Source organism: Uranotaenia lowii, chromosome 1 (assembly GCF_029784155.1).
Source record: "Uranotaenia lowii strain MFRU-FL chromosome 1, ASM2978415v1, whole genome shotgun sequence".
In the NCBI taxonomy this organism is placed as follows: Eukaryota; Metazoa; Arthropoda; class Insecta; order Diptera; family Culicidae; genus Uranotaenia; species Uranotaenia lowii.
The window spans coordinates 42,611,002-42,631,415 of record NC_073691.1 but is presented as its reverse complement, the minus strand read 5'-3'; the positions used below and the strand labels follow the sequence as shown (position 1 = coordinate 42,631,415).

The window sequence follows — 20,414 nt, the reverse complement described above, 5'->3', positions numbered from 1 at the left end:
CGAGATAAGAACAGTTTTCAAAGGAACCCAACACTGAGGTCATTCGAATTTAATTTTTGTTAAATCATCAGATTTTTTTAAGGCGTTTCAAATATACGGGAGAGTTTCTTTCGGCTGAGTTTATCACTTCTGCGGTAATAGTCGCAGTTAAATTTTTTTTGTCAAAGATATTTCTCACAAATTCCGCAAGTTACAAATCAAACTTTTCTAACGGATGTTGACTTTAATCACGAATTACGTCAATATTGTCGCTGAACTTCCAAACCGGAGTTTTCGTCAACATCAGCGAAGGCGATATCACTGACGACATCGCATGTTGACCAGACATCTACAAAAAATACCTTCTCGTGTCGGAACCAAACAAAAGAAAGGGTTGCCGATTGCCGAGGTGTTTGATGAATTTTTCAACGTCGTTGGTTGGCAAGGTTACCAATCACCAGCGCGAAAACTTCGGATTTCAACTGCATTGAATATTGAAATTAAAACAATCAATAATTTCGCAAATTGCTATGCTCCCTGTTAGTTATTCGACAAGTGTTTCAAACCACCCAATATTCAACCTCTTTTCGTCAGCGTGTAGTGTATCTCATATAAGCAGAGGTGCCAAATTTTCTAAATTAAATGTTTTCCGAAATTAAAAAGGCCCCCTGTTTGCATCCTTGTTTTTTGAGATAATCAAATTCAAACTTGTTATTTTTTTTAATGAAACTTCGAAGCTTTGAATTTAAAAAAAGCACTGATGAAAGAAAATTCCACATAAGTTAAAATCAAAGAAGGTTAATTTTGTCGTACTTCAATTTTGTGTAGATTCGTTCCACATCACTCGCCACAAGCGGTAGTGTTTCGTTGCTCCTGCTAGTGTTCCGTAAATAGCATAGTGTGTGAAGAATTTTGCCCTGATCATCCGGATGTGTGTTCCGTTAGGGCACTCTGTTATCAGATATACCCGAAAGTGATAAAGTTTTGTGCGCGGCATCGCAGAAGACCATCATCAGCCGAAAACAAAAGGCCCCGCTGTTGTATACGATTGCCAGCCAGCAAGGTCAATCGTCATAATAGACCGATAGGAAACCACGTTGTTCGTTCGAAACCAGTTGTGTTAGAGTGGTTCGACCAACTAGGGTGGCTCGAAATATTTTTTTTTTGGTTTTTATACTTTTTTCCAAAAAAGTTTTTTTTTCTTTTTGGTCTTATTTATATCTTTTATTTATATTTTCCTTTTCTTTTGTTCCTACACTGCAAAAATTCGACACTTAAAAAGTATATTTCCCTGCACATACGTCTTTAAAATTGCTCTACACATAAATTGTATTAAAATACTATAATATTTATATGCCACATTTACGATTTATATCCGAAATATAAAATTCATTTGTTGTTGACACATAAATTCTATAGTTTTCGGCTTTGAAAATTTTCACATTCTCAAAATGGCTACCCTTAGAAAAGTTGGCGTGCTCTTTCCGATAATGACCCAAAAAACAAAAATGAAGTGAGTAGTATTCGATTTTTTGAAATAATAATGTGTACATGTTTTATTGGTTCATTTCATTCTTTACTACAGATACATATTGTTGATCGTTGTCGGGCGGATAGCTCAATTGAATGGATTAATTTGTAATCTGGCTCAGTAAAGGTAAGTTCATTGCTAATTTGTTCATCAGATTTTACCTCACATTTATATTCGTTTACAGGGTATCCGACACCAGATGAAGAAAATGAGGTGTCCCCAATTTCTTCGTTTTCGTTCCAGGATAGAACAAATATTTTTAATTAATGAAAGGAATTCGAAGCAACAAGTTTCATTTTGGATACAAAAAAAATATTTTTTTTTTAAACATGAGGCCAGAAACCGGATTTAACAGTAAGTCCAAATGTTTTACAGTGAAACACAATTTAAAATAATAAAATCATGATTGAAAATCGAAATCGATAAATTTTTTAACTTTCCGAATCCCATTCCGAATACGCTAAATCCTTGCCTATTTTAGGGCGTTTACAAACTGGTGTAGAACACTTATAATGTTTATGTGTGTAACTTTGTAATTTTTATGTGTCGCCTGGATATGAAATGCCGACATATTTTTTTTATATGTGAGTCACATTGCAAAAATCTATATAGGCTCACACATAGCGCTGATGTGTGGAATTTTTGCAGTGTACTATATTTTATATTAGTTTTTTTTATTCTTTTTTCTCAAACAAAATTTTGTTTGAGTTTTTTTTTATAAAGGTTTTGACTCTCCACTCTTGCCCGTTATGTCGGAAAGCAACCGACTAACGGATGACGGCGACGAGGAAGGCATGCATCCTCCTTTTAGAGAGGACGATCTCTCCGAAGAATATCTTTTGGAACAACAGTCTTCCCAAAATATCATCATTCAACCGATGTACCTCTCGGACACGGAAGATACTCCTTCCCCCCTCCCACAGACCCCTTACCCTCAAGTTCCCTTTGTGTTTGGCAACTCCCCACCATCACCAGCCCCTCAAGAAGTTAACGAGCTGCCTAAACCGCCCCCTCGCCGTCGGGTTTACCAACCTGAATCGACGGGGCCCTGGGTAGTTTATATCCGGTCCAAAATGAACGGGAAATCACCTAATGTGATTTCCATCGCCCGAGACCTCGACAGATCTTACCCTTCCGTAATCAGCTACCAGCCGATGAGACCGCACAAGATGCGCATTGTTGTTGGTAGCCTGAAGGAAGCAAATGCCATTGCTTGTGACCCGAAGTTTACGATCGAATACCGCGTATACGTTCCCGCTCGTGACGTGGAAATCGACGGAGTGGTAACCGAAGAGGGTTTGACCGTCGATGATCTTGTGAACTCCGGGGTTGGCCGATTCAAAGACCCTGGTCTTCCCACGGTCAAGGTGCTGGACGCGCGTCAGTTGAAATCAGCATCAGGCGAGGGGGAAGAACGAACATTTTCCCTGTCGAACTCCTATCGCGTTACCTTTTCCGGCACTGCACTTCCTGATTACGTTGCGATCGGGAAGGTTCGTCTACCTGTGAGACTTTATGTGCCTTCGGTCATGTTCTGCCAGAATTGCAAGCAGTTGGATCATACGGCCGCTTACTGTTGCAATCAGGCACGCTGCTCTAAGTGCGGGGAGAAGCATGCGGAAGCTTCGTGTGAAATACAAGCAGTAAGCAAGTGTTTGTATTGCACAGGCGAGGAATCTCATGCTCTCTCGGCGTGTCCGAAGTACATATCGCGCCGGGAAAAAATCAAGACTTCTTTGAAAACTCGCTCTAAAAAATCATATAGAGACATGCTGATGAAGTCTTTGCCAATCGTCTCAGAGAACCAGTTTGGCCTTCTAAGCGACTATGAATCCGAAGGGGAGGATCCATGCGAAGGAACATCAGCTGGGCCATTTGTTAAAAAAAATGTTTCACAGGCTCCAAAAAGGAAACGCACAACTAACACACAACCCAGATTAGCTGCCAGCAAAGTTAATAAAACTAAAAATCCTCAAAGTGGGAATAGTAATTCTACCCCTCCTATTCAGAAACCTCCGGGTTTAAATCCCTCCCCGAAGGACTTCCCCCCACTTTCGAGGAAGTCAAAACCCCAGACTTCCCTTCAGAATTCAGGACCATCAGTAACTAACAAGGATGTAACAATTCCCAGAGAAACTGCATCTGATCCATCGTCGAACAGTTTGCCCAGCTTTTCGTCTGATGGTAAGATGAAATTTTCGGAAATTGTTTCGTTCATCTTGGACTTTTTCAGTGTACCAGCAGGTTGGAGGACTATGATTAATATGTTTGTACCTCTTTTGAGAGAAGTCTTGAAAAAGAAAGCTTGTACTATGACCCTCATCGCAGAAGCAATTTCTTTTGATGAATAACTCGTCCACTGAGGTAAGAGAAATTGTTTCTGTATTGCAATGGAACTGCAGAAGTATTTTACCAAAATTAGACTCCTCTAAAGTATTGGTACACAATTTGAATTGTGATGTGTTCGCCTTATGCGAAACTTGGCTCTCTCCAAACACTGATTTCAACTTCCATAGCCACAATATTATTCGCCTGGATCGAGATGGGCAAAGAGGGGGTGGTGTTCTTTTGGGGATCAAGAAATGCCACTCTTTCTATCGTATTCCATTACAACCATCTCCGGGTATTGAAGTCGTCAGTTGCCAAGCTAGAATTAAAGGCCAAGACCTTTGCCTAGCCTCGGTATATATTCCGCCAAATTCAAGCGTGAACCGGAACCAATTGGCGAATATTATTTCACTTCTCCCAGAACCCCGGTTAGTTCTGGGAGATTTCAATTCCCATGGCGTGGGCTGGGGTAGCTCACGTGATGATGATCGTGCTAACATTATTTATGAGCTGTGCGACGACTTCAACATGACTGTCTTAAACAATGGGGAAGTGACTCGAATTAATGGATCCCAATCACAGCATAGTATTTTAGACCTTTCTTTAGCTTCTTCCTCTCTGAGCTTGGATTGTACGTGGAAGGTAATCCAAGACCCTCAGGGAAGCGATCATCTGCCTATCAATATTTCTATCACCAGTGGTCGTAGTCCACCTGAAGAGATCAATATTCCTTATGACCTCACAAAGAATATAGATTGGAAAAAGTATGCATCAGGTGTCATTGAAGCCATCGACTCAACGGAAGAACTGCCTCCGGAGGCAGAGTACAGTTTTATGTCCGGAACAATTGTGGACTGTGCAATCGGGGCACAGGTCAGACGGAATGACAATTCGACGATACAAAAACGACCTCCCACTCCATGGTGGGATGGAGACTGCTCACGTGCGCGAGGAGAAAAGTGCAAGGCGTTTGTTGAGTTTCGCAGAACTGGATTGCCAGAGAAGTTCCAACGTTACTTGTCCTTGGAACGCAAGTTTAAGAACTTGATCAGGGGCAAGAAACGTGGGTACTGGAGGCGATTCGTGGATGGGTTATCTCGAGAAACGTCTCTGCACACGCTTTGGAAAACAGCTCGAAACATGCGAAATTACACACCTTCGAACGAAAGTGAAGAAAGCTCGAGTCGTTGGCTGACACAGTTCGCGAAAAAGGTCTGTCCGGACGCAGTACCAGCTCAGAAAAACTATCGGGATACAGAGAATAGTTCCGAAACGGAGGATCAATTCTCGATGGTCGAACTTTCACTTGCGCTCTGGTCATGTAACAATTCAGCTCCCGGACTGGACAGAATCAAATTCAACTTGTTGAAGAATCTGCCAGATACCGCTAAAAAACGCTTGTTGAATTTATTCAATAAGTGTTTAGAGATGAACATTGTGCCGCATGAATGGAGACAGGTGAAAGTTATCGCCATCCAAAAACCGGGAAAACCAGTTTCTGATTACAATTCGTATAGGCCGATCGCAATGCTCTCGTGTCTCCGGAAACTGCTCGAAAAAATGATTCTCTTTCGGCTGGATAAATGGGTTGAATCAAACAATCTCTTGTCAAGTACACAATATGGATTTCGTAGAGGCAAGGGTACGAACGACTGTCTAGCATTACTTTCATCAGACATTCAATTGGCGTTTGCCCAAAAAGAGCAGATGGGGGCAGTATTTCTGGACATCAAAGGGGCATTCGATTCGGTGTCCATAGAAGTGCTATCTAGTCAACTTAACTCTTGCGGACTTTCACCAATTTTGAATAATTTTCTTTATAACCTGTTGTCTGAAAAAATCATGCATTTTAGTCATGGAGAAACCAAAGTTGAACGAATTAGTTACATGGGTCTACCCCAAGGCTCGTGTTTAAGCCCCCTGCTATACAACTTTTATGTCCGAGAGATCGATGCTTGTATGGCACAAAATTGCACGCTAAGACAGCTTGCGGATGACTGTGTTGTTCATATCACAGGTAAAAAAGGCACTCAAATTAAACCTCCGTTACAAGAAACTCTAAATAATTTATCACATTGGGCCAGGAATCTAGGCATCGAGTTTTCGCCTAGTAAAACCGAGTTAGTAGTTTTTTCAAGGAAGCATTCCCCTCCTCAAATAGAGCTCCTTATGATGGGTAGAACTCTAACTCAATCTCTTAGTTTTAAATATTTGGGTGTCTGGTTCGACTCTAAATGCCTCTGGGGAAAACATATTAGGTACTTGACACAAAAATGCCAAAAGAGAATCCATTTTCTTCGAACGATTACTGGAACCTGGTGGGGTGCTCATCCACAGGACCTCATCAGGTTATACCAAACAACGATACTGTCGGTCATAGAATACGGAAGCTTTTGCTTTGGGTCCGCCGCGAAAACCCATTTGATTAAACTAGAACGAATACAGTATCGTTGTTTGCGTATTGCCATGGGTTGTATGCAATCAACACATACGATGTGTCTCGAAGTACTGGCGGGAATAATGCCGTTGAAAAATCGGTTCTTCGATTTATCGCTACGTTTCCTAATTCGAAGTGTAACTATGAATCCTTTGGTGATAGAAAATTTGGAAAGGCTTATGAATATTAATCCGCATGTAAAATATGTAAACAATTATAAAACTTTTAGACAGTTAGAAATAAACCCTTCTTTGTTAAATTCGGACACGAGTCACTTCTACCCGATCAGTAGTTCCTTAATAAAATTCGATCTGTCCATGACCGCTGACATCCGTGGAATACCAGATCTCGTCCGACCCAACGTCATTCCTTCAATCTTTGCATCAAAAGTACGTGAAATTGACCCTACAAAAATGTTCTTTACTGATGGTTCCAGAATCGACGGCGCGACTGGTTTCGCAGTGTACAATGAGCGCTTTGAAGCTTCGTTCAAGCTTCGAGAGCCATGCTCCGTTTACGTTGCTGAATTAGCCGCAATTTATTGTAGCTTGGAACACATTCGCACACTGCCCGTAGACCACTATTTCATCTATTCGGATAGTCTCAGCTCCGTTGAGGCGATTCGATCGATGAAACTGATGAAGCGCTCGTCCCATTTTTTGCTGGAAATTTCAGGGATATTGGGCGCTTTGATCGAAAATTCGTACAGGATTACCTTAGCTTGGATCCCGTCTCATTGGGTGGTATGAAAAAAACCTAGTAATTGCTTTTGCTAAACTAAATCGAGCAGTCGAGCAGTCGCTTAAAGCAATTGCTTCGGTTGTTATGAATAAAGTTTTTTTGACAGCTGTTTTCTCAGTCAGAAGCTTTTACTTTTAGAACAAGCTAGTTTGGTATGAATAAAGCTCAAATCTGAAGCAATTGCTCGACAAATCTCCTAGCAATTGCTTTATTTTCTAAGCATGCTCGGTAGCAGGCTTTTCCAATAAAAAATTCTTTAATAACGTCATGAATTTATCAAATTAGCAATATTTCACTTCAAAACAATTCAAAAAGGCATTTTCAACATGGATAAAGAAAATTCGAAGTGATAACCCAACTTTTTTCATATTCCTGTCGTTGTATAAAATAATTCGTCTAAGATAAAATTAAACAAACCAATTAGTAAATATTTCAAATTAAAAAAAAATCCGGCTATAGTGGAAGAAGTCTCAATTGGCTCAAAGTAAGAAATAAATTGTAATAATTTAAAATATTATACAGATCTATCATTTTTATATTATTTTGTTATAATCCTAAGATTTAAAAAAAAAAATCTAAATTAAAATGCGCACCTATTGCTATTTTTTTATACATCGGATTATCCCGATCCGAATACATGTGGAAGAGCTTATGATAAATATTAAAGTTAGGCAATTTTTTGTTTGACAATATTCGAATATGTTTTCATTTTTCTTTAAACATCAACATACGAGCACGCATTTACCAAAAAATTCCGGTCGTTCTTACACCCACCAACCGCTTCGTCGACTTCAAGGCTACTTTAGCCGTACTTTTAAATTTTCTGATCGTCTTCTTTCATTTTACTTTAGAAAACTTCAGATTCTGCTGGTTGGATAGCTCTATTTTTCGAAGCAAAAGCTATGTTCTAAGACTTTAGTACACATCCGCTAAGCAAATGTTTATTCATACCAAACTAAGCAAATGCTTTGGACTTTTGCTTTGATTGATTTCGAGCTAAGTAAAAGCTATCGAAGCAATTGCTAAACCTTATTCATACCACTAATTGTCTTATTCAAGGCAATGAGAATGCGGACTCATTGGCTAAGGTGGGCGCGTTACAAGGTGAAATTTTTGAGAGGATAATAACTTACAATGAATATTTTTCAATACCTCGCACTTTAGCGATTAACGCTTGGCAGTCTAGCTGGGATAATGGCACAAAGGGACGTTGGTTCCATACGATTATCCCTAAGGTTCCGACGAAGGCATGGTTTAAGCATTTTAACATGAGTCGCGATTTCATTCGCGTGGTTTCTCGGCTCATGTCAAATCACTGCCGGCTTGACGCGCATTTGTTTCGTATACAACTAGTTACAAGCAATGTTTGTGTTTGTGGGGATGGCTACCACGACATTGATCATGTTGTGTGGACGTGTGAACGGTTTGATCGATCGAGGGCTTGGCTACTGGATACCCTTAGGGCCCGAAGTAAACTACCTGGTGTTCCAATTCGAGACATCTTGGCAAACTTAGATCTTGAATATTTGTACCCTATATACAAATATCTTAAAATGTCTGACTTGGTCGTTTAGTCCTCTTCGCCTCTGTCTTTACTCTATCTAATGCTCTTTTCGTCTATTCATTAGAACAACCTCTCGTCCGACCGGTTCGATAACACCGGAAAGAAGGCTGGCCAGGAAGACAATACCTGAGGTAGCTAACGAAACCACGCTACAGGAAGCCACCACCAACCCAAGACGGAAATCTGTACTCGAGAGTGACCCTACACAATCCTCTTTCCTTTCCTCTAGTTAAACTAATTAACAGTTGAGTAGCTGCGACGATTACGGCCCCCCTCTTACTAACATCACACAAAAGTGAAATCAATACTCGGCACAAAAAAACTTTATGAGTTAAATGCCTTAATAAAACTACTTGTTAAAAAAAAAAAAAAAAAATTTTGTGTAGTGGAAAAAAATGGCTAAATTCCATTTTTTTAAAGCTGGCCTCCCTGCTGTCAGCTGACGGCAATCGAATTTCCCTTTTAATATCCCTTTTCAGTTTTTTTGAAAGTGCCGACGCGAAATCTCACCACCATCATCAACGAATCGAACGCACCACATTTCAGCGATTTCAGGCAGAGCCAGTTGCTTATCGTTGTGTAGTGAAACAACAGAGCACCTCCAGCCAGACAGAACATTTTCTGCGGTTCGAAGCAACTAATTAAGTGTTTTTGGGTCACATTCGAACTATTCGGTAAGTGATTACGTTTTTTCCCCTATAGTCCGTCCAACATCTCAAATTCTTAAGGTTCATTTTACTCCAGGATACAACATAAAAAAATGGAAACCCTCTCCGGATTGGTGAAAACCACCCTGCCCAACTATTTGTCCGGGCTACCGATTCCGAAAACCTTCGGCGGATGGTTCCGATTAGGATGTAAGTATTCGAATTGGCTGGACATCAATAATAAAATCGTTCAACCGAGAAGGTGAAGTTTTTCGGGCAATAAGTTTAGACCCTCAAAATGGTTGCACCTGATCGGGTTGAAAGTTACAAATTTTCTAGAAGGTCTTGTCGTCATGACTCAGTGGCTTTGGAAAGCGACGTGAGACATAAAGGAGACAGAAACATGGCCCAAGTGTCTTTCTTTTTTGGTTGGGAAACCTTCAATGCAGAGCCAAGTTTCGCTACTTCTGTTTCGGCTCTTTACTATTTTAGTGTTCATTCACCTCTTTCTAGCTCTCCGATTATGTAAGATTTGTTTTCGGCAAGCTCAGACGATCAACCACGTTAATAAATGGCTTATGATGCGAGAGCTTAGTATGATAGATGTGTGCAAAATGAAGGCCTACATGTAACTATACTCGAGTACGTACCACCACATGGCCTGCAATAATCTGGGTCAAATCTAGCAGCTTAGAAGATAAAGCTGTTGTTTGTCCATTTTAATGTTTAAAATATCTTGAAATGGCTGGGTATTTAGAAAATGCTTTATACATTTTTTCACGATTTTCAAAAGCTTACCTGTTGTGCACTGGAAAAGAAATTGAGATTTCTGCTGGCTGAAAATTAGACAAGAGATTTCTGATTGATGAAAATTTATTTAGATTGGATTGAGGTTTCTTCTAGCTGATAATTATGTGAATTTTTCTGCTTGATAAATATCATAAAGATTTGATTGAGACTTCTGCCAGTTTAAAATACAGAGGAAGATTGGAATATCTGCTAGTTGAAAAAACATGAAGGTGGATTGAGAGCTCTGACAGTTGGAAATCATGGAATTGGATTGAGATTTCTATTAGTAAGAATTTACACTACTAGACTTTCAGACTTCTGCCAGGTGAAAATTATGAAAGCGGATTGAGACTTCTGCTAGCTGAAAATTACGAAAACTTATTGAGACGACTGCTGGTTGAAAATTATGAATGCGCATTAAAACTTATGCTTGATAAAAATGATTGAAAATAGATTGAGACTTCTGCTAATTGAAAATAAAAAAAAAAAGTTGATTTTTCTTATGATTTGTCTGCTAGTTTCTACTGGATGAAAATTATAAAAATGGATTGAGACTTCTGCTTGATGCAAATTATTCAAAATAGACTTAGACTTCTGCTAGTTGAACATAAAAAAGCGAATTTAGATTTCTGCACGTTAAAAAAATATAAACTTGAATTGAGACTTCTGTTAGTTGGAAAATATGGAAATAGATTGAGACTTCTATTTTTTACAAATCATACAAAATGATTGAGATGATCCGGAAAATTTAAATATTTTGTTCGTTGAGGGATTAAATTATTAAAAATGTTTTATGTTGTGCATTCTCATGATTTAGCGCTTTTTCCTGTGTTTTTCGGAATCCATCTTCGGGAGTATCTAGTTAATATGGTGTTTTTCGGTACTGTCACGTAAAATTTGGGCTCCTGGAATTGAAGAAAGATTACATCTTCACTGGTTGACTAACGTGCCATATTTGTGTGCTAATTTCGAAGATATTTTAATCAGAATACTGTAGTGTCGCTATTTATTAAGGAAAAGAATTCATTTGTTCGTTAATAAGGGTTGAGGAGAGTGATTTGGGTTTTTGGGAAATGGTTTTTCGTTTTTCAGAATATGATTGCCAAAACGCACTGTAGCCGTCTGTGATTATTTAAAATGAAGATTAAGAGAAATAGAAATCCCGATGAGTCCATCAAGAGCAACTGTCAAGGATAAGAAGTGTGGAAATCAGTGCCGGCTGACGGTGGATTTTGGTGAGATTGTTTTATGTTGAAACTTTTCAATCCTATCTGCCAAGTAGGATTTCCTATTTTTACCCTTCCAGATCCCTTCTGAAACAGCTTTATGGGTCGTATGAGTTCTCTGCACCTAAAGAGTTTTTTTTTTGCTGTTACAGAACTTCCTTACCATGATTACATTGACTTGCCGCGGTGTGCAATATGGTACCACATTGATTTTCAAAAGTAACACTTGGAATAAGTACTGAATCCAGGTACTTATTTTGGCACCTCGTGTTGGTTATGATTATCAGTTTTACCTCTCGTATCAGCCAATGCAAGATGTGTGTAGTCACCCCATGCTATGCTATGCTATGCTATGCTATGCTATCATACAAAATGATTAAGATTTCTGCTTTTCGCAAAGTAATAGTGGATTGAAATTTCTGCTTGATAAAAGTTATTAAGATTGATTGAGACTTCCGTTATTGAAAATATAGAAAGCGAGATTTCTGCTGATTAAAAATATGAAGGTCAACTGAGATTGCTGCTAATTAAAACTGAATTTAGACTTTTCCAGTTGGAAATATACCTAGAAAGCGGATTGAGATTTCTGCTGGTTAAAAACATGAAGGTTGATTGAGATCTCTGTTATTTGGAAATTATGGAAGTGGATTGAGACTTCCGCTGTGTGAAAACTTAGATAGTGGAATTAAATTACTGTACTTGTTTAAAATTATTAAGATTGACTTGAGACTTCTGCTAGTTGAAATATAAAGAGCCGTCTAATTGACAAAATATGGAAGTTGATTGAGACATCTGTTAGTTTGAAATCATGAAAGCAGATTCATACTGCTGCTTTTTGAAAATTATACAATGGGATTGAGATTTCTGTTTGATAAAAATTATCTAAAATAGATAAAGACTTCTGTTAGTTGAAAATAAAGAAAGCGGATTGATTATGAAATTATGAAAGCGGATTGAGACTTCTGTTGGTTGCAAATTATAAAAGGGGATTGAGATTTCTGCTAGTTGAAAATTAATAAAGTGGATTTAGACTTTTGATTATTAAAAATTATGAAAGCAGATAGTGTCTTTTTCTTTTTTTTTAATAATTAATGCTGATTGAGATTTTTTTTTATTATTAATGCTGATTGAGACTTTTTTTATTATTAATGCTGATTGAGACTTCGACTGGCTCAAAATCATTAAAGGGTGTTGAGATTCCTGATTCTTGAGCATAATGGAAGTGAATTGATAATTTTTCTAGTTGAAAAATCAAGAATTCTATGAAAGCAGATTAAGGATATCTTCTATCTCAAAACTTTTAAAGTAGACTATGACATGTACTGGGTATTGATAATTTTAGAATTAGATTGATGAGATTTCTGCTTCTTTCAATTATTTGGATTGAGACTTCAGCTAGTTACAAAAAAATATTCACATTTATTGAGATTTCTAAAGATTGAAAACTATAAAAGAGGATTTAGACTTTTCTGGTTGAAAATTTCAAAGTGGATTGAGATTTCTGAAGGTTGAAAACTATAAAAGAAGATTGAGACTTTTCTGGTTGAAAATTTCAAAGTGGATTGAGATTTCTAAAGGTTGAAAACTATAAAAGGGGATTGAGTCTTTTCTGGGTTAAGTGGATTGAGACTTCTGCTTACTGAAAGTTATGAAAGCGAAACAAAATTATTCTAGTCTTCTGCTCGTGGAAAAAATTAAGATTAAGATTTCTGCAAGGTAAAAAAGAGGGGTTTGAGAATAAAAATTACGACAGTGGATTGAAACTTCTGCTGATAGAAAATTTCAAAGTGAATTGAGACTTCTGCTTTTTGAAAATTATGAAAGTGAATCGAGACTTCTGCAAATTGACAATGAGAGAGGTGTATTGAGATTTCTGTTGAAAGTCGTGAAAGTGTATTAAGACTCCTTCTATTTTGAAATTATCAAAGTGGATTGAGACTTCCGCTTCTTGAAATTTAAAAATAACGGATTGAGACTTCTGCTTGTTGGAAATTGAATGTGGATTGAGACTTCTTCTAGTAGAAAATTGTGAAATAAGATTGAGACTTCTGTCAATTTCAAAATATAATTGCGGCTTGAGACTTCTCGTAGACTAAGACCACTGCTTGCTGAAAATCATGAAAGCTGATCAAAATTTCTGCTAGTACAAAATTATTTCAGACTTCTGCTAGTGGAAAAAAATAAAACGATTGACACTTCTGCCTGTTAGAAATTTTACTAGTGGATCGAGACTTCTGGTAGTAGATTCGAATTCAAATTTCTCAATTTCTCCTCCTAGTCAAAGACTGGCTCTCGCTGATCCCGCCAACGGCCGCCGTCGGTGGTCTGGTGTACATGTCCTATCTGGCGTTCTGCCCCGAAGCCCGCCCGAAACAGTGCAAGAAGGTCAACCGCAAGATTCGGATGGCCGAGGCCAAGGTCGTGGACATGGTCGACATCGAGGACATCGCCGAGAAGGCCGCCTTCTGCCGCTGCTGGAAGTCTAAGAATGTGAGTTGCACTTCCCAAAAAAAAAAAAAAAAATAGACTGATTAATCTAACTTTTTTAAAACAATTTTCAGTGGCCCTATTGTGATGGTTCGCACGGAGCTCACAACAAGGAGTGTGAAGATAACCTCGGTCCGGTTGTCGTGCAGCGAAAAAAGAACTAGGTAAATAACTAGCATCGGGTGTCAGTTGGATAGGTGCTTTTTTGGTAAGTTCTTTCATTTCAACTCAGAATTGATTAAGTAGAAGCAATTTGAAATTATATTAGAAAAAATCCAACCGGAAGCGTATGAAGTGTTTCGGATAAAGGAAGATCTTAGTTTAAAACATTCGAAACAGAATTTAAAAAATGCGCATTAAACCTTTACTTGAAAATTCCGTTTAACTTTTTTTTGTCGTCACGCTCATCATCACATCATCAGGTCAGGATTAGATTTTTGTTTTAGAGTAAAAACAGATTGTGTTTCCTATCATTTTTTGCCTTAATTTTGATGGATATTGATTTTATAATTTTGTGTCAGTTTAGTTAAGAGCAAGCTCAAAATAGAAAAAAAAAACAAAGCAAAAAAAATTAACAATAATGGGGATTTTTTTTTATTATCTGACGGGTTTGCGCCGGGGGTCTTCAGATTTTCCCCAAAATTGAAAATTTGGTTCATTTTTGCGACTTAAAAACACATGTATTTTTTCAGATTTCTAACATTTTTATTTTTTGAGTTAGCTTCGGTTAGGTTTTTTTGTAAATAAAAAATAACCATTTTTCAAAGCTACATAACTCTGTTGTTTCTCAACGGAAATTATAAAATAGCACATCAAAATGCATTGAAATTTTATCAGCTTTCCAAATAGAATAGTTGAAAAAAATTAAATAATGACCTTCAACATGAAAAGTTGTAAATAAACTTTAAATGGCGTCTAAAAGTACCGTCTGCACCACCGAATATTTTGCAAAAAATACCATTGTGTAGCTCGATTCATGATGCAACTTTCATCTGAAGACACCAAAGTGGGCCATTAACACCTTGAAGAGTTATGAAAGAAATAACGACAATAAATCTCTTTTTTTGCATCGAAAACAAACAATGGTGGAACAACTGCACTCACATATGGAGATAGCAAGCACTTCTAACAACATGGAAACAAAAGAATTTATCAAAGCTGGTATAAAACACTATTTTTTCGTCCTTTTCAGACTGCCCCTACTCGCATAAAAGTCCCATATGAATTTTCGTCATTTTAGGTCAACATAAGGCTTCAACATAAAAGACTAAAAAAAGAGGTTTTGTTCTAGAAATTTCGAAAAAAAAAATCAATTCGTGGCTGTCCTATATGAAATATACCTGAATAACAGTCCCATTTGTGAAATACCACGGATTTGGTTACTTTTCAATGTTTCTTTCGGCGAAATAGTCTTTGGTTATTGCTTTGAATCATTTTAACATTTTTTTAACTCACTTGATATCGAATGATGCACACTAGTTTTCGAAGGCAGGTTTGACTTTCTTAGGAATGACTTCCTGAGCGAAAAACTATCGGATGCAATCAAAAATCGTAAAAAGATTCAACTTACAATGTGGAATTTATGATATTTTTTTGCAAAAGTGTGTTTCTTTTTCTGACAATTGCATTTAGAAGTTCAAAAATGATCAAATTTAAGTCTTAGAAAGTAGCTTAGTGAGAAAAATATATTTTGTATAAGACTGTTATGCTAGTAGATTCGAAAAAGGTTCCAAATATGGTCGATTAACAGTCCCATAATGAATAAAAATGGTGCTCTCGACCTTATCAATAACCCAATTTCGAAAATTTCAGGCCTAACGATTTATTATGACAACCTAGAAACGATTTTCGTGTATGCTGAAAGTGGTGGTCACAATTTAAAAATATATTCCAAAACAGAAAAGCCTGATTGTCTCGCTTGCTTATTTTTGTATATGGGACTGTTATGAAAGAAGGGGCGGTAGATTGTTGCAGCTTAACTGACTTCATGTTATATCCAAAAATCTAATAACGTATTCGTTTATACCTAGTTTTGCACCAGGTCACAACAAGTTATGCACATTTTGCTGTCATTTTTAGAAGTTTATGCGTTAAGTTTTGCATCCGTAATTCCCCAGATTTGATTTAAAATGGACGGTGGAACACTGAAGATTCGTGTGCGAGCGATCGAGGTAGCAAACCACTGAAGACGAATTATGTTCGTTCTAGTATGGTAAACCTCAAAACTGGGCAAATGTAGATAACGAATACGGTAAAAGTTCCATAGTTCCATCATTTTACAGAATGGGCTGGCCATACTGAGCTCTTTGATTATTTCTACAACGTTTGTGCCACTTTCTCATACTTTTTTGATCAATGGGAAAGGATTTTGGTGTCCAGTGCTTAGTTAACGATATAAAAACTATGTAAAGCACGCCTATATTTCATTTTTTTAATCACATTTTTGTGATCCCAAACACAGGGACTGAACCTTCTATTATTGGCATTGATTATGCTTCACAATGATGTTTGATCGAAAAATTAATAAGTTATATAGTATATGACCAGGTTGTAAAAGCAACATTCCCATCATTAGTTATATCACTTAAACAATACGAGACTCAGAATTTTGGTTAAAATTTAAAGTCAGTTTTGCTGCAAACACTCTACAAGCACGAAAAATTAGTGTTTTTTACCTGTTTTGGTAAGTTCTTTTGTTTCCATGTTGTTAGAAGTGCTTGCTATCTCCATATGTGAGTGCAGTTGTTCCACCATTGTTTGTTTTCGATGCAAAAAAAGAGATTTATTGTCATTATTTCTTTCATAACTCTTCAAGGTGTTAATGGCCCACTTTGGTGTCTTCAGATGAAAGTTGCATCATGAATCGAGCTACACAATGGTATTTTTTGCAAAATATTCGGTGGTGCAGACGGTACTTTTAGACGCCATTTAAAGTTTATTTACAACTTTTCAAGTTGAAGGTCATTATTTAATTTTTTTCAACTATTCTATTTGGAAAGCTGATAAAATTTCAATGCATTTTGATGTGCTATTTTATAATTTCCGTTGAGAAACAACAGAGTTATGTAGCTTTGAAAAATTGTTATTTTTTATTTACAAAAAAATCTAACCGAAGCTAACTCAAAAAATAAAAATGTTAGAAATCTGAAAAAATACATGTGTTTTTAAGTCGCAAAAATGAACCAAATTTTCAATTTTGGGGAAAATCTGATGACCCCCGGCGCAAATTGTCAGATAATAAAAAAAAATCCCCTAATACAACGCTGCAATGGTGAGTGTTTTGAACACTTGTGGAGGCCTTTCTTTGAGAGAAAACTAACAAAAACAGGTGCGAGTCGTTACTCTTTGCAGATGCTGCTACTAGGAGTAGAAATAAACAGTGCTGTTGTTTGAAAGACATTTTGGCAATAATTTTTTTTCCCAATAAACCATCATATTATCAGATATGTTAGCTTTGAAATGCGTTTTCAATCGAAAGAAATTTCCATAGCAATGTCTTCAAAAGTTTTGGTAGAGCAGCGTTTGCGTCATCGTTAATTAAGTTCGGAGTACATCAGACATACCTCAGTAAACTTGTGAAGATGCAGAATGTACCATCTTTTGACGAACAGCATAGTTCCAATTCGTGAAGCATTCAAAGGATTGCCGTGGAAAACATCAACAATGGAGCAACTGAACGACCCTGACGTGGCTGACGATATTGTTTTCCTCGCCCAAAGACAACAAGTCATGGAGAGCAAGCTCGTCGATCTCACCGAAAGCTCCAAGGCAGCAGGTCTCAAAGTCAATGTCGGAAAGACCAAGTCGATAGAAATCAACACAGAAAATCGTTCCAATTTCGTGGTAGCTGGACAACAGGTTGAGAAAGTTGAGTACTTCCAGTATCTTGGTAGCCAGATTACGCCAGATGGTGGTACCAAGAAAGACATCGAAACCGGGATCTGAAAAGCCTGATTTGCGTTTGCGAATTTCCGAAACATCGTGGAACTACATCGCCAGTGTTATCAAAAGGCGCTAGAAATCGAGATTCGAGAACGTAAGTGAGGATGGATTGGGCACACGCTGCGAAGAGATGAAAACGAGATTTGCAGAGAGGCGCTTAACTGGAATTCAGATTGGCATCGAAGAAGAGGCAGACCTAGAAGCTCGTGGCGGCGAAGTCTAGCCGCTGAAATCCGCACAGTTCACGAAAACCTTGGCTGGTAGCAAAGGAAGACGCTGGCTCCGGATCGCCAGCAGTTGAAATCTTTTATCTCAGCCCTATGCGTCGATCAATCAGCGCCGGACCCTTAGGTAGGTAGGAGGATAACTTTTATTGACATAATTTGGAACAATCAACGCTCTCGGTATAATAGAATTGACAACGCTGCAAACTTGCACACACATCGATCGATCATGTAGTGAAAGCTTTTCATGGAAAATGAATTAAATAAATTTTGTTCCTGTTAAAAACGGAATAACCTATTGAAATGAGTCCGCCTTGAACTATGCAACCTGTAAAATTGGAAAGCAGAAAAGGTTCCGCAATGACAATGATATTGTTAAGGATCAACCCCAGACGATAATTATTATAAGTCCTTAGATTTAGTGTACTCTAAGTTTAAGAAAAACTAGGCAAGCCATGAAAATTCAAATAATCTATAAAACCGCCTACCAGTTTGTATACTCTACCAGTTCAAATATAGTTTTTTAACCAAACCACAGCACACTATTTTTCTACAGGTTGTGGGCCCAGTGGTCGTTGCCTTGGTAACAGAAGTTTTGTTTCGCGCACGTGGTTTATATTTCGTTTGAGTGAAAAGCTGTTCACATCGGTTCGGTCGTCAAGAATGGAGTCGGTTGGAATCCAGCGCGGGTACTTGTTCGACCTTTTGGAACTTGAGCTTAAGAAAGGAGGCATACCTGGAAGAGTTGGTCAGTGCAAAGTACGATGAAAAGTTGTCTCTGGAGGAGCACATTCTGTCGTTCGAAAAGATGGTCCGCGAACTGGAGTCGGCTAATTTTTTAGATTCACAACAAATACTTCACGCAGCTTATCACGGTTCTAGAAACGTTGCCGGTGGAGCAAAGATCGATGAAATTTATGAACTCGAGATTACTGAACGAGGACGCGAAACGGAATGGAATCTGGAACGGCATTCGCTGGAAAAAGCAGGCGATTCACAGTCAAATGCTTTAGCTGTGGCAAAACTGGACACAAGCGAGCTGGTTGTCCAGAAGAGCTTAATACGAACCGAAAGTGCCAGTCTTCCGAATCAACTGCCAGGAAAAAAAAGGGCTGCTGAATCAAACGATGTCGCATTCGCGACGGTGGCGCAGGCGGCCTGAACGTTCGTCAACTGAAATCCCTGTGGTGATCAACGTGGCCATATCTGGTGTGTCGCTAACGAGTCACTTCGCTGGCGAGGTCAAAATGGCAGCCCTTGTGGACGGAAAGGAAATCACTTGCAAGGTCCACGATGTCCTGTTCGTGCCTGGCATTCTCACAAATCTGTTTTCCGTGAAAAAGTTTACGGAACGCAGAATGGAAGTCACCTTCAACCAAAAGAGATTCACCAGAATAAGCCGTTTGTACGAGCTGGATATGAGAATGCGGATTTTCGGTTCTGCGCTCACGGCAGATACCGAAGGAAAACTGTCGTTGTAGCAAAAACGCCGTACGAGATGTGCTTCGGACACAAGTCAAAAATGTCTAAACTGTGTGTCTTCGGAAGCTAGGCGTTTGTACACATCCCGAAGGCGAAGAGGTTGGAACCTGATTTAATGCCGAAGCCTACTTTGCCCTCCACCAAAAGCACGACAAAGCCTTCAATCTTTCACTATTTTTTAATTGATTTTTGCTAGACAGCAGCAACAGGGAGCACTTTCGGAGTGGAAAGGAGAGAAAAAACCTTTCGGCAACTTATGGGATTCGAACCCAAAAGTTTTCTTGCCGATACCGATGCGGGAATTGAACCCAGTACACCTGGGTTACCAGACTTGCGCCAGCCTATCCACTAGACCACATCAGCGCTCTAACTTTATTTTCTAAATGCTTTTTCTTTTATACACAAAAACCTTATGGTTCACAAACTGAACTGCGTGTGTTGTATTCATTCGCGAAATCGGCGTATGCCAACACTCCTCCTCAACACACGCTGTTCACAGCCCAGCATCTTACCGGACCATCCATAAACGTCGCCTTCACTTCGATGACAACTTCTTTTCGGTTCGCTTGAAGACAACCTTCCGTCCAGTCCGTTCCCTTTTTTGCGATTCGATGGCGTTCCTCGTGGCACCGACCGGCACGACGAACCACCAGTGATTCCGGTCCGGTCCCAACGGCTCTGGTCCAACGTCCTTCCAAAGCACCTGTCCGATGACCTCACTCCCGCGTCTCTTGGCTTGACCTCCAGCTGGCTTCCCGGTCCGACGACCTACCAGGTTCTTGGTCCGACAACCTAACACGGTACTAGCTCTACGACCTTCCTATGGATTCCCGGTGTTGGCTCGTCCTTCCATTGGTTTCTTGGCTGGTAATACTTCCATTGCCGATTCCACTCCTCCTTTCCACTAGTGCTGGGCCCATAAAGCACTTTGGACAGTGGAAAGAAGAGATCTTGTACTGTGTGACGGTAGAGCTTGGAATACTTCATTTCTATCTAATTCACTACCTGAAATACTAAACCATTTCCATGATTGCGAT

The 20,414-nt window shown here is 38.7% G+C and overlaps 1 protein-coding gene and 1 long non-coding RNA gene across 3 annotated transcripts; both read left to right on the top strand.

Annotated features, from left to right (window-relative positions):
- The first annotated feature begins 1,252 nt into the window (after nucleotides 1-1,252).
- Nucleotides 1,253-1,882, top strand: LOC129739192 (uncharacterized). Its single transcript, XR_008735765.1, has 3 exons — nucleotides 1,253-1,492; nucleotides 1,565-1,636; nucleotides 1,695-1,882. It is a non-coding gene; the product is annotated as an uncharacterized LOC129739192 (long non-coding RNA).
- A 7,193-nt stretch (nucleotides 1,883-9,075) lies between these two features.
- LOC129739332 (CDGSH iron-sulfur domain-containing protein 2 homolog) lies at nucleotides 9,076-17,180 on the top strand. Of its 2 annotated transcripts, none has more exons than XM_055730745.1 (4): nucleotides 9,076-9,254; nucleotides 9,309-9,437; nucleotides 13,521-13,732; nucleotides 13,804-17,180. In XM_055730745.1, exons 2-4 carry the CDS (start codon nucleotides 9,341-9,343, stop codon nucleotides 13,891-13,893), a joined length of 399 nt encoding a protein of 132 aa, XP_055586720.1. In that variant the 5' UTR covers nucleotides 9,076-9,254; nucleotides 9,309-9,340; the 3' UTR covers nucleotides 13,894-17,180. The 2 variants fall into 2 exon arrangements, with proteins under 2 accessions (XP_055586720.1, XP_055586719.1); XM_055730744.1 differs by having other exon boundaries at nucleotides 9,077-9,254; nucleotides 9,325-9,437.
- Nucleotides 17,181-20,414: the final 3,234 nt, after the last annotated feature.